Raw genomic sequence first — 12,933 nt, forward strand, 5'->3', positions numbered from 1 at the left:
AAGGGACAGAAGTCACTGAGACTCAGGCTGATGGCTACTCAGAAGGTAAGGGAAGAGAAGTCACTGAGATTTAGGCTGATGTCTACTAAGAAGGTAAGGAGGAGAAGTCACTGAGACTCAGGCTGATGGCTACTCAGAAGGTAAGGAGGAGAAGTCACTGAGACTCAGGCTGATGGCTACTCAGAAGGTAAGGAGGAGAAGTCACTGAGACTCAGGCTGATGGCTACTCAGAAGGTAAGGAAGAGAAGTCACTGAGACTCAGGCTGATGTCTACTCAGAAGGTAAGGAAGAGAAGTCACTGAGACTCAAGCTGATGTCTACTCAGAAGGTAAGGAAGAGAAGTCACTGAGACTCAGGCTGATGTCTACTCAGAAAGGAAGGTGAGGGAAGAGAAGTCATTGAGACTCATGCTGATGTCTACTCAGAAGGTAAGGGAAGAGAAGTCACTGAGACTCAAGCTGATGTCTAATCAGAAGGTAATGGGCTTACTGAGATCCACTTTCTCCAAATTTTCAGTCAGTATCATCTATTAATAAAATTTTATTTGGAGAAAGTTTTATTCATTTTCCTGATTTATTCTTTTGCAAAAACTATAATATTAAATAGAGATGTGATAATAATTTGGTTGCTTCAACCACTTCAGTATTTTGAGGATCAAAATATCAAACATTAAATAACCATGTTTTTTTCTACTTAAGGCACTCCCTGCAAAATCTGAAAAACTGGATGAAAATGAGAAACTGAAATTTCAAGGAAAACTTCATTGAGATGCATATGTTTTTACATGTATACCTGTTTTGTATTTTACAGGATATGGAAAAAATGGAGGCAGAATTGGTAGAGACAAACGAGAAGCTGGCAGAGAGTGAAAAGTTAAACACAAAGTTACAGAAAGATTTTGAGAGGGTGGTGGAACTACAACAAAAGGTACCATGATTGATAGCTCTCTTGTTTTAATATGCCTTTTTCCCCTGATCTGAAAAATTCTATTGGCTAATGCATCTTTCCTTTGTGTAAAAGTGGGAGGAGTATGAAGCCTCTGACCTGATGACCCCAGAACAACAGAGATCTCACCAAGAAAAACTCACCAGAACTACCTCAGAAAACCAGGTCTGTTGAAAAATTACTGGAAAGCTTAGATAGGGCTATCAATAGAGACACGATTGTCATATATTTAGTTTTTCTCTAATACTGTAACTTTGGAATTTGCTGATAAACTGTAAATCTGTATTATTTCATTCATATTGTTTCATGGACACACTACAAGTATAATCACATTAAAAATATGCTTATTTTATCTTGGTTGTCATATACATGTATTTAAAACAGAGTGATTTCTTTATTGATGATGTTCATATTCTAAAGCAATTGATACCATTATGATATCATTATCCTATTATAACAATCTTTCAGAGGCTGAAGGACATGAATGATGAACTGACAGCCCAAGTATTGGAGCTTCAGCAACAGATCTACTCCCGAAATAAAAGTGAGCACTTGGGCAGCCAGACCCCCAATTTCGGGTCACGTATCCCTATCAGGGAGGGGTCCTTCTTGTCAGACTATGTTAAGACCAAACGAGGAGTTCGCTCCTCTGTGTCCTCAGGTAAAATGCTCTCCTCTGTCCTCATCCACCTATAGATGTGGACTAACAGATCTCTGGGATGTTGTGGCTTTCTCTTGTATGTATATACAAACCACCTAGCACTGTTTACTCCTCTGTACCAACATACAGTATATACACTGAGTGTACAGATTTGTATATATTCTCTACATTTCCTATCACCTGATGTATTTTTCCATATATAAGTGTTAAAACCTTTAAAACTACATGTATCTGACAAAAGCACAAAGATTTGAAATTCTGCTTATATATTGAAAGATTTATTACAATTTTTTGAGGCTCACTGTCTAGCTTTTTGTCTAAAAACTTCGTTCTATTCATTCTTCAAGATATATATATAAACTTTTGATTTATTCTTTGCCTAAGTGAATTGCTCAAAATTAGTTGATATTTATGCTGCAGTTATTTTCACTGATATATATATATTTTGAACAAGCAACACTTTTAAACAAGACATTGTTTTGTGAGAAATGATCAAGGAAGTGTCACAACAACAGAACATGAAAATATAAAAGAAAGCTAAATGATAATATCTTATGATATCTTATTCACTCAATAATGTCAAGAAACTGTATTGCTTATTCTGGTTAACAGAGAACTCAGAAGATGAGGGTCTGCACATCCCTAACCACCCAGGCAGGGTCCGAAGGCGACTCCCCTTGGCCCCCGCTGATGATGACGACACTTGTAGTAAGCAATGAATTAAAACTGCTAATGATAAGTAAAAAGTATGCCCATCAAATGTTCTTGTTTGGTTGTAGTAAGTTGAAGATCACATCTTAACCTTGAAGCTCAAGTGAAATAGTTTGTAATCATATTTGTGATAATGAAAATTGTTAAATTATATTTTGATAAAACTGCACAAAAAAATGTAAAATGATGTTTAAGTCTTACATATAGGTAAATTGCCATCATAATATATTGACCTGATTCTTCCTGGTTTTTCTGTAGGTGTAAGTAGCATACAGAGTGACAGGGACTACATTGAGATCCTGAAGAAAGAAATAACAGATCTGAAGATCCACAATGAGAGGGAAAAGAAGGACCTGGAACAGAGCCACAGGAATGAAATATTACAACTGGAGGAAAAATTCCAAACAGAAAAGGAGGAACTGCAGAAGAGTCACAGGAATGAAATGTTACAGTTGGAGGAAAAATACAAAGGGGAAAAGGAGGAACTGCAACAGAGTCACAGGAATGAGATCATTAGACTGGAGGAAAAATACCAATCTGAAAAGGAGGAACTAGGACAGAAATTTAAGAAGGAACAGGTTTGTCAAACTTAATGTCTGGTGCAGAAGTTTGTGTAAAGTGTTGAAAAATGGTATCTCATAAAGTCTCACACCTGCATGGTTTTCTTATTATTCTTCAGGACAAACTTTTGAAGGAAAATGAGAAAAATCTCCAGAATGACTTTCAAACCAAGATGGAGGAAAAAGAGAGAGAATTTTCCTCTGCACAGAAAGCAATGGAAGAGGATTTCCAGAAGGAGAAGCAGAAAATCATTGACAGGTAATTCACTGAGATTCTCAAAAGGATGTAATGATACATGTACATAGAAAGGCATGGTTAAAAAATATTCTAGAGATACATTATTTTTCAGTTTACAAGAGGAATACAAAAGAGAACTGCAGGCTCAGGTCTCACAAATGGAAAGTGAAAGTAAAAAAGACAAAGACTTGGAAGTGAAACTAGCATGTTCTTTGGAGGAAATTCAGAAGATGGTGCAAGAGAGAAATGACTTGCAGGAACAATTAGCCTTCCAGAAGGAGGAATTCTTAGCTCAGTATGAGCAAGAACAGAGTGAACTCAAAGATGAACTCGAGTCCACTTTAATGGGTACTGAAAGTGCAATAAAAAAATTAGAGACAGAAAAGGTGCAATTGTCTATGAAAATAGAGGACATGTCTCAACAGTTTGAATGGGAAAAGTTAAAAATTCAAGAGGAGTTTGAAAAAGAACTTCAAAAACAAGAAAATGAATACCGCAGAGATTTACAAGACTTTGAAAATATCTTTGCACAGGTAAGAGTTATAGTCTTTTAATTGAGAGAGTTAAACACACTGAATTAAAGATTCAAGTTTATTATCATTTACATATATTTCAAAGTATGTGTAGTCTGAAACCTTGATATTTTTTACTCTGGCAGAATGACAAAATGGATTTATACATGTATTTGTACATGTAGGTAGAAGGGTTTGAGATATCAAAAACTGCAAAGCCAATGCAATCTAAACATTGAAGCATCCCTGATATTGGGTATAGCAGTTTTTTGAGAAACTTAAGGTTAATTTTGGTTGTCTGATGTTCTTGCAATTAGCCTACACTTTTATGAAAGCTTAATGTTAAGAAAAAATTGCAGGGAGAAGTGGCCCTGAAAGGAAAGCTGAGGGACGACTTTTATGAACTTCTGGAAAAGCACAAGAAGGATATAACAGAGACAGAAAAAGAGGCCATGATGAAGGATCTTCAGAAGGAGAGGCTGGCAATGGAGAAAGTTTTTGCTCACCAGAAAAATCAGCTTGGTAAAAATTGTAGATGACTTAGCACAAGTTATGCCTCTTTTGTAAAATGGATTCTTCTCAAATCATGGTTTCACACAATGTCACAGGTACTTGTGGACAGTGGACTACCCTCACTCATCTCGAAAACTTAAGCGGAATTAAATTCTAATGAATCAATTTCAACTTCTTTATCAAAATTTTCCCGAACTTTTTCGTAGACCTCTGGCTTTTCCCTCAATTCTATAACACTCGGAACTCGAGAGTTACACGCTAGGTGTCGTTTTTGCATCACTTCCGTAATTTCTACTCTGACATTTCCCAATCTTGTAGCGTTTTTCACGTTTGACGATGAATACTCGGATTATTGTGGAATGCCTGGACAATTAAATAGCACGATTAAAGACAAAAATATCTACCGAAACAAGATATAATGACACATTTTGGTGACATGTAGTAGGTATATGATATTTTAGGCCCGATATCCAAGAGGGGTCCAGTGTTAACAAATGGAAGTGACTTACCTTCTCTATTTTATAATACCGCTGGTATGATTTTTTAGTAAAACGTTAATTCTGCGTTATTTTTTGGATTTTTCATATGGAGTACATTGTAAATGTGTACTAGAAGAATGGTTTATGAAAAAAAAGACATAAAATATTTTTTGACCCGGGGGGGGGGGGCTGTCCACAAGTACCTGTTCACAATGTTAATTCAAAGGAATTTCGCTGAGAATTATGAAAGAAAATTCTAAAATGCATCTTCAAACTATGAAATTGACAAAAAGTTTAATATTTGTTAACAGATAAGGGACATGAGAAGGAGAAGGAGGAGCTGGTGAAGAAATATGAAGAGCAGGTGCAGTTTTTAAGACAGCAGCTTCACAATCTGGAGGACAAGATGGAATCTGAAAGAGAGGCTATGTCAAGGAAATATGAAGAGGAAAAAGAAGGACTAGAGGAAGAGCTGGCATGTGCCATCAGGGAGGAGCTAAAGGTAAGGTCATAAGTTCAAAGGTCATGACACTGGATTTGAGTTGGCTGCCTTGTAATTCCAGACTTTGTTTTTTTTCACGGAATGCATTTACTATTAGAGACACAAAGAAAGGCAGAGAAGAATGGCAAAGCAGGTGATGTTACTAAGTGTGTAGTGCACAGTGTGACACTGTCAGTTACAGCTTAAAATTCAGTCATCAGTCCATTAAGTCAATTTTCATGGAATCATTTAGATGCATTGTCAAATCAACATTACTACTAATGTCGTGGACTAGAATGGTTGGAATGAAATGATTGTTTTACATTTACTGTGTAACATTCATCTCAGATCAGTTTGTAATTTTTGTCATTCATATTTATCATACATTATGTATCAGAAGTCACTGTTCCAGAGTTTGCAGTTTTGCATGTAAAAAGATATTCCACGTAAAAAGATATTCAATATGTAATTATACAGTTTTATATCAGGGACATAGTTTATGCACAAAACATGTCCTGTGTATTTAAATCCAAGGTTTCTGTCTTATCTATAAGGAGAGAAGGTCTTTCTTAAAACATAAACTTAGAGGGAATCTATTTATGTAAGAAATATTACTGTGAGAAAGAGCCTGTAATTAAATATTGAACATGGTTTTGTTGCTTAGGATGAATATGTGAGTCAGATGGAGAAACTACAAGAAACCTACAACCAGGAGAGAAAACAGCTGATGCAACAGATAAATGTGTTACAACAGGAGCTAGACACAGTGTATAAGGAATTCAATAAGGAGTCCAAACCAAGCAAAAAAGTGGAGGAACTCAATAGGACAATTACAGCTCTACAGAAGGACAAAAAATTGGTTTGTATATGTGAACCTGGGATAAAACAACTCTAAACCTGTAGAATGAATCAATGAAATCTCCTCCAACATTATTTAAGTGGACATGCAATCAAACTTATCAGAAAAGCTTTGTCAAGATTGCTTTCATTAAACAAAGAAGTGTAAGCAAGAATAATAAATAGTGTATATGGGAATTTATTTTTATTTAAGAACATATTATCATCTTTTTGAAATTCTAGGCTGAGAAAGCTCAATCTGAGCTCCAGAAGGCCCTACAGATGACTAAAGCTGCCATGGAAACTCGGATATCAGAGATAGATGAAGAGAAGGCAAGTGCTGTGAAGGCTGTAAGGGTTGAACTAGTTCAGGCATCAAAGGAAGCAGGAAAACAGAAGGTATGGGTAGTGTGATGTGATGTGAAATATTTGTGTGTTGTGTCAACTGTAACTGTTGTCACCCTATTCTTCTGAATATCTTAATGTTACTCAAGTTGAAATGTTTGACTAATAGTCGTGCAGAATGTTCTCAAAGCATGTATGATGATTTAGCTATGATTATAAAATTTGTGTCCAAGTTTGTTGTGATAAGATAACTGTTTTTCAAACTGGTGTGCTATCCTAAATTTGTTGTTTATTTGCACATAACTTTACTCATCAGTCACTTATTCTGAAAAGCATGAAACCCTATTGTCATTCTAATACAATACTTTTGTTGTACAAAGGCAACATTAGATGCTGTTAATAGAGAAAAGAAACTTTTAGAGAAATCACTTGAAAAATTACAAAAGGAAATGTCAGAGATGCAGAGAGAGGCAAGACAAATATCTGATTTACAGGTAAAACAAACAATTCATTGAAAATTTGTAACAGTAGTGATTCAGATTAAATCTCAGAATACATCATCTGAAAAGTGAACTCACTTTTAATGCTGTGCATTGTTTCTCTCTCAAGGGAAAAGTTACTTCTTTAGAGGAGGAAAATATGTCTCTTCTTGAAGAAAGTCGTAAACTGAAGTTTGAACTGAAACAGTTCCAGACCACTGTTATACCAGCTCATGCACAGGTATCGGCATGACTTCATTAAATAAACAAGTTTAGGAGAAGGGTTATAAACAAATTGAAGAAAATGGTTTACACCAATAATTAATATAAATTAATCTTGAGTTTTTAGAATGAAAAGAGTAACTTTCCCATTTCTTTGGCAAAATATCTGACATGTTGTTAAAGTATTCCATTCTAATGTCACCATTTCTTTAACTTCCCTTAACTGAAGCATGTGATTGACAAATTACAAGAACGGAACACATTTCTTGAGGAAACTTTGTCATCAGCTCAGCACAAACTGACTCGGGTGGATGATCAGGTCGATAAACTCGCTCACCCCAAGGTACCCTTCAATCATGAATCGTCCCTGGTCATACAGCTCATTCACAGCTAGCTTGCATATGTATCAGCTGAGTTTATCCATAGAGCTTCTTTTAATTTGCATCTAATTGGTTTCCTTAGTGCTCAGAATTATAGCTCATCTTCCAAACCATATACAGAATGTGCCTACTAGAACAAGCTAAGCTGATTGCAGACTTATTGTTCAACATACTTGAATCTTGTTTCTAGTCTAATCCTTAATCTCTTATCTTCTTCTCTCCTCTTTTATCCAAATGTCATGAAAAGAAGAAAACCATTGTATTTTGCTTTATGTGTCTTAATTCTTTAATTTTGTATCAGTATGGTGCTTTCTCCTGTGTTTGTGCTATATATCCTAGCATGCAATTTATTTCTGTTTTAGCTATACATACATTTTTCATAATAATATCAATTAAAGTCTTTGTTTATAATTAGATACTCGTCGTTATGATTAACTGAATTAGACATAAGCTACATGTATGTAATTAGGTTGTGAGGTAATTTTTGACTGATGATCCAGTTTTATAGATGTGGTCCTATTGTACATGTGCATATTTCTGCAATTATTTATTTTCTTTGTCCATTTCCTAGTAAAACATGTCAATTGTTTCTCAATTTAAGAAATGTTATCTTTTGTAATGTATTTGTAAATATACAAATCAATTTTTTGATGAATTAACGTCTAAGTGCTTGAAGAATTTTGTTTGTTTTTTTTTTAACGTACAACTTTGATGCATTTTCAAATAATGGACAATTAATACTAGTAATAGTTTTGATATGATAAGGGCCAAATGCAATCTTCTTCTAAATTATAAGCTATTTATGAAAATACTTTTTCAGCCTGAGCATAACAATAACAGCCACGAATCAAACAAGAAATTAGCCGAGAAGATGGACAGTCTAAATGCTCATGAAACTGACGAGTCTGCCAATCATCTCTACAAAGAAAGGGTCAGTATAGATACAATCAGATTTTTATTTCTGAGAAAAATTCATGTATTTGTGTTTATTGAATATCAAATGAACTCATTTTTGTTCTCGGAATGTACATAAATACTTGAGGCCAGTATATACATTTAACCTCCCAAAAATATTTTGTTTGATAAATTGTTCTTCATTACAGAATGTTTAATTGTAAGTAGTCGGTTAAAACTTTTTTTGGAACATGTACCTTGCTTCAAAACATTGCTCCCAAAAATTTAAAACCACCATGGTATGAAATTCAATTCCGAACTCTCAATCACAGTTATGATAACCAAAGTTGTTTAATATTGCATTCAAATACTACCCTTTCACACGGAAGACTCTTTCCAGGTCCTTGACAATGCCAGTCTGATCTCAGCCTCATACATAACAAGCTGAAACCTGTCTTCTCCCCCCCCCCCCCCCCCCCCCCCAACAACAACAACAACAAGCACACAAACCATTTACTACATTGTTTAAAAACAGTCTGTAAAAGATGAAGCATTTGTCATTTTAGCACACTTCATGTTTATTATGATTGTTTGTACTGATATGTTTGTAATCTGTGATTCAGGAGAAGATGCAGGCTCTACAGTTAGAGAAGGGAAGACTAGAGGAGGAACTCAGGAAAGTCACTCAGATGGTGTGTATATACCGCCAAGTCTTATGTGTAGAGTTGCTCCCCTTTATATAATACATGTAATAACTCTTACACTATATTATACTGTGATAACATCTTATTACAAAAGTTATTTCCATATATATATATATATATATATATATATATATATAGTATATATATAGTATGAATCCACACACATAGTCATCTATAAAATAAAACACAACACCGAAATAAACTCTACAGGTTTCATTTTCAATCTTCAGGAGTTTGACAGTATTTTGCTTAGTTATACATAAATACAAAATCAACATTCTTACTGTGACGTCAAGAAGCGCTAATATTAATTTACGCATTAGCAAAGTTAATTATGACGTCATGGCATAATGTAAGTAATTAAGTATAATTGTCAGATTGGAAGTTCAAACAGTATTTTAATGATATTTCTATGTTTTTTTATATCAGTTGGAGGAAGCAACTAGTGACCTAGCTAAGTTCCAATCCCAGCATGCTCAGTATGTCAAAGGTCGCCCCAGTAGTCCCGTCGACATCGAGAACTTTACCAAGCTACAGATTGATCTGGTGGATCAACAGAGACAGCTCAGAGAGCTACAGGAACTCATGGATAACAAGGAAAATGAGAAGTGTCGAAAGTTCAGAGGTAAAGAGTAAAATGAAGGATTGATTTACATATTCACCCCACCCCCCTTTTTTTTCCCCCAGAAAGCCATGGCATGACTCCAGCTTAGTTAACCTCAGTTAAATTAATTCAACCATTAGGATATATCATTGTCCATTAACTGATTTAAACCATGTTCTTGCCTCTAAGCCATTTGTCCAAGGTCATGGGGAATGAGATAGTGTTAATCACATCATTTAAAAGGCTTTTTTTGTTTAGAATTATTTAAACCTAAGCCTCTTCTTACTATTACCTGTGGTATGGCCCTTACGCATCAATGTCCTGTTTACAAAATTGAAATACGAGATTTTGAACTATATTTTTAAAGTCAAACTTGAGTATTTTGTAGCCCATGTACTATTGAAACGTCATGTATTCATCACCATGGAGTGAAAGACTCTTTTATTATGCCTAAGATAGTATGAAGGCCAGCATTTTGTTTAATACAAAGCTTTGTCAGAAACTGTTCTCCACCTCATTTCAAAATTTGCTTTTGAATAATTGCTTCACAGAAAAATTTTCTATTAGCAGCATACCTGTTTAAAATCTTTTTTAGATAACTACATCATTTGGTAGTGGAAGTTAAAGTTTGCAAGGTAATGCTTTGTTTTGATAATTTTTTTAACATGTCAATTTGCTTATAGTTAAGGAGGATGAGAGGAAGAGACTAATCCAGAGTTTTGAAGAAGAAAAGGCAAACTTGACTAGGAAACTCAAGCTGACTGAAAAGATGTTGGATGAACAGCTTGAGAAAATTAATGCTCATGTAAGTATATACATGTACACAGGAGTAGATTCATGAAATTCTAAGATAAATACAAATGCCTATGTATTATTTACATCATATAACATTTTTACAGTATGCTGAGTGTGAGAAGAGGAATATTTTGGTGGTGGACTTGTACAAAGAAAACGCTGATTTGATGGAAGCTCTCTACTTAATGGAGGAGAGAAAGAAGGATGCTGTGTCTCGTTGTTACAGACTCGAGGACCAGTGCAAGGTGCTACGTCTCATGCTCAAAAAAGTCTGCCATGTGGCAGTAGCTTGACATCTTAGTCTGCCATATGGCAGTTTCATATCTTAACTTGACGTCTTAGTCTACACTGTGGCAGTTTCATGACATCTTAGTTTGCCACATGGCAGTTTCATGATATCTTAGTCTGCCATGTTTCAATTTTTTAAGGAAAACAGTAGCATGGTTTGATATGCTAATATTCCTGAAATTGATGTCCATTTAATGCCATTAAGACCACATTCCAGTAATGGATGTTTATCTGCCTGATGCTTATATGACTGTGCCATATAATGTATCCATGGCTATACATGTGATATTGTCATGTAGCAGTTATTCAAGGTGTTCAATGAATAGGATACATTTTTCATGTGAAATGTGACTTATACTCAAGAAGCTGACTTATTGCCCTTCAGAGCAATTTGTTCATGATATTTAAAAGATGGTATTTGTGTGAGTAACAGGGATTGAGCTATTGTGATGTTCACGGTTGCTACAGAAGATTGTTTATGAGAAAATGAGGAGTTTTTGTTGGTGTTGGAAACTTTGTTGTTATAGAAGAGTTTTCATGCAGCAGTTAAAAAATATATATATATATAAATGTTTTTTATTTATTCACTGCAATATCCTTTGCTGTAGTGTTCAGGTTTAAGAAAGCTGAAATTGTCATCGTTATATTTCTTCATGTATTGTGAGGACTGAAAAAATGATATTTTTTTTTAAAAAGATACATCATATGTTACATTGTCAACCATTTGACCATTCCAGGTTCCTGTTTCTTATTTTTGTTAGTTATTGTTCATGCTAGATATAATGTTACATTGTTAAAACATTATTTTTTATGAAAATTCCATTGTCTCATTGTATTTAAGTGACTAAATGTTATGAAATAGAAATAAGAAACCTACTTGTTGGAAATTAGAGACAAAAATTGAAAGTAATGTATGACATTCCTTTTTGAATCCAGCAATTATACCATATATAATATAAAATTCCTGCTTATGTGGTGTGCAGTTTTTTTCAAGGAATGTATACACACATTCTCTCTGAAGGATGTTTCATGTCTTCCAGAGTAAAATTATAGCTAGCTTTCACTTATAAAATGTACATGTAAATTTTCACGCAGAAAAAGAATTGGTTTGGCTCATGAATATTGGGTAAAACTTAAATACTGAAAACAAGTGTGTGCATGTGTGTACTGGACATAAATATTCTGAAGCTTTACAGAAGTAGACATTTGTATGAATGATTTAATAGAACATGTACTCGCACTGAGCAAGACATTATAGTGCTGTTTTGAAAGTGGTTTTAAAATATCTGTGATACTGTTATACAAAAAAGTCAGAAAAGTGCCTTGTCTATAAGCAATTTTAGGAAACAAAGTATTCTCCTATCAAACTGTGATAATTATGCATATTTTACTTGTATCTTTAAAAAAAAAAATTATTCAGTAATACTTAATGTAATACTCTTATTATGCATTGTGTTGAAAACACAGAATATATTAGGGAAGTTCTTTATTTTGTAAACAACAAAATGATTAATTTGCAATAAAATATTTTTGAAGAAAATTAGTTCAACCAGTATTTGTCATCCTCGCAAGCCAGGGGTCCTGAGTCAACACGTTGCCGTTGGACCCCTGGCATATTTCATTCAATATTCGTGGGCTTGCTTCTCTCATTGAGAAGCACCAATCAAATTAAAGCTTTCATTTATAGTTAGACAAAGATTCAGTTGACACCTCAAATGTACATGTTACAAGTTGTTTATCATAGAATGGCTTAATGTGATTGGTTGAGAGATAAGAAAAACAATCAAGATTTGTAATTTTTCCGAAAGACGTCGCTATAGTCAGTCCACAAATATTGAATGAAATATGCCAGGGGTCCAATGGCAACGTGTTGACCCAGGACCCCTGGCTTGCGAGGATGAGTATTTGTTATCATTCCAAAGATTAGGTCCAAAAAAAAAAACAATCAATAGTGTCTCAGGCACCGCCGCATCAAGTCAAAAACTGCCACATTGATCAATTTTATTGACATTAAAAAGGGAAATAACTCAATTTTCTATTTTTCCAAGGTGAAAAAGAAAACTGAGTTATTCCCCTTTTCATAAATGCTAATAGACATTTTTATTAGATAAACAGTATATTTTTTGTTAATTTACGGTATTTTATGAATTATCTTCTAAAATGTTTGGAATAACATTATTTAAAGTTGAATACTTATATTGTATTATGATTAATGTAATGGAACAAAAAAGTAAGAATCAGTTGATCATGTTGATATCATTATTTAGAAATTATTTTACCGGAAA

At 34.3% G+C, this 12,933-nt stretch overlaps 1 protein-coding gene across 1 annotated transcript in view; it reads left to right on the forward strand.

The window, feature by feature from the left end:
• Positions 1-12,124, forward strand: part of LOC133173612 (ninein-like) — a 48,282-nt gene extending 36,158 nt beyond the window's left edge. The window contains exons 12-31 of the mRNA XM_061308594.1: positions 811-927; positions 1,021-1,110; positions 1,414-1,606; positions 2,219-2,314; positions 2,576-2,895; positions 2,997-3,136; positions 3,228-3,648; positions 3,987-4,149; positions 4,931-5,121; positions 5,219-5,254; positions 5,765-5,959; positions 6,181-6,336; positions 6,663-6,776; positions 6,892-7,002; positions 7,213-7,326; positions 8,184-8,294; positions 8,881-8,949; positions 9,391-9,586; positions 10,249-10,370; positions 10,465-12,124. Coding sequence (XP_061164578.1) covers positions 811-927; positions 1,021-1,110; positions 1,414-1,606; positions 2,219-2,314; positions 2,576-2,895; positions 2,997-3,136; positions 3,228-3,648; positions 3,987-4,149; positions 4,931-5,121; positions 5,219-5,254; positions 5,765-5,959; positions 6,181-6,336; positions 6,663-6,776; positions 6,892-7,002; positions 7,213-7,326; positions 8,184-8,294; positions 8,881-8,949; positions 9,391-9,586; positions 10,249-10,370; positions 10,465-10,653 — 3,144 coding nt within the window. The 3' untranslated portion in view covers positions 10,654-12,124. The remainder of the gene's footprint in view (positions 1-810; positions 928-1,020; positions 1,111-1,413; positions 1,607-2,218; positions 2,315-2,575; positions 2,896-2,996; positions 3,137-3,227; positions 3,649-3,986; positions 4,150-4,930; positions 5,122-5,218; positions 5,255-5,764; positions 5,960-6,180; positions 6,337-6,662; positions 6,777-6,891; positions 7,003-7,212; positions 7,327-8,183; positions 8,295-8,880; positions 8,950-9,390; positions 9,587-10,248; positions 10,371-10,464) is intronic.
• Positions 12,125-12,933: the final 809 nt, after the last annotated feature.

The sequence above is a fragment of the Saccostrea echinata genome, unplaced genomic scaffold (assembly GCF_033153115.1).
Source record: "Saccostrea echinata isolate AGI-Se365-2 ecotype Australia unplaced genomic scaffold, CSIRO_AGI_Sech_v1 ptg000002l, whole genome shotgun sequence".
In the NCBI taxonomy this organism is placed as follows: domain Eukaryota; kingdom Metazoa; phylum Mollusca; class Bivalvia; order Ostreida; family Ostreidae; genus Saccostrea; species Saccostrea echinata.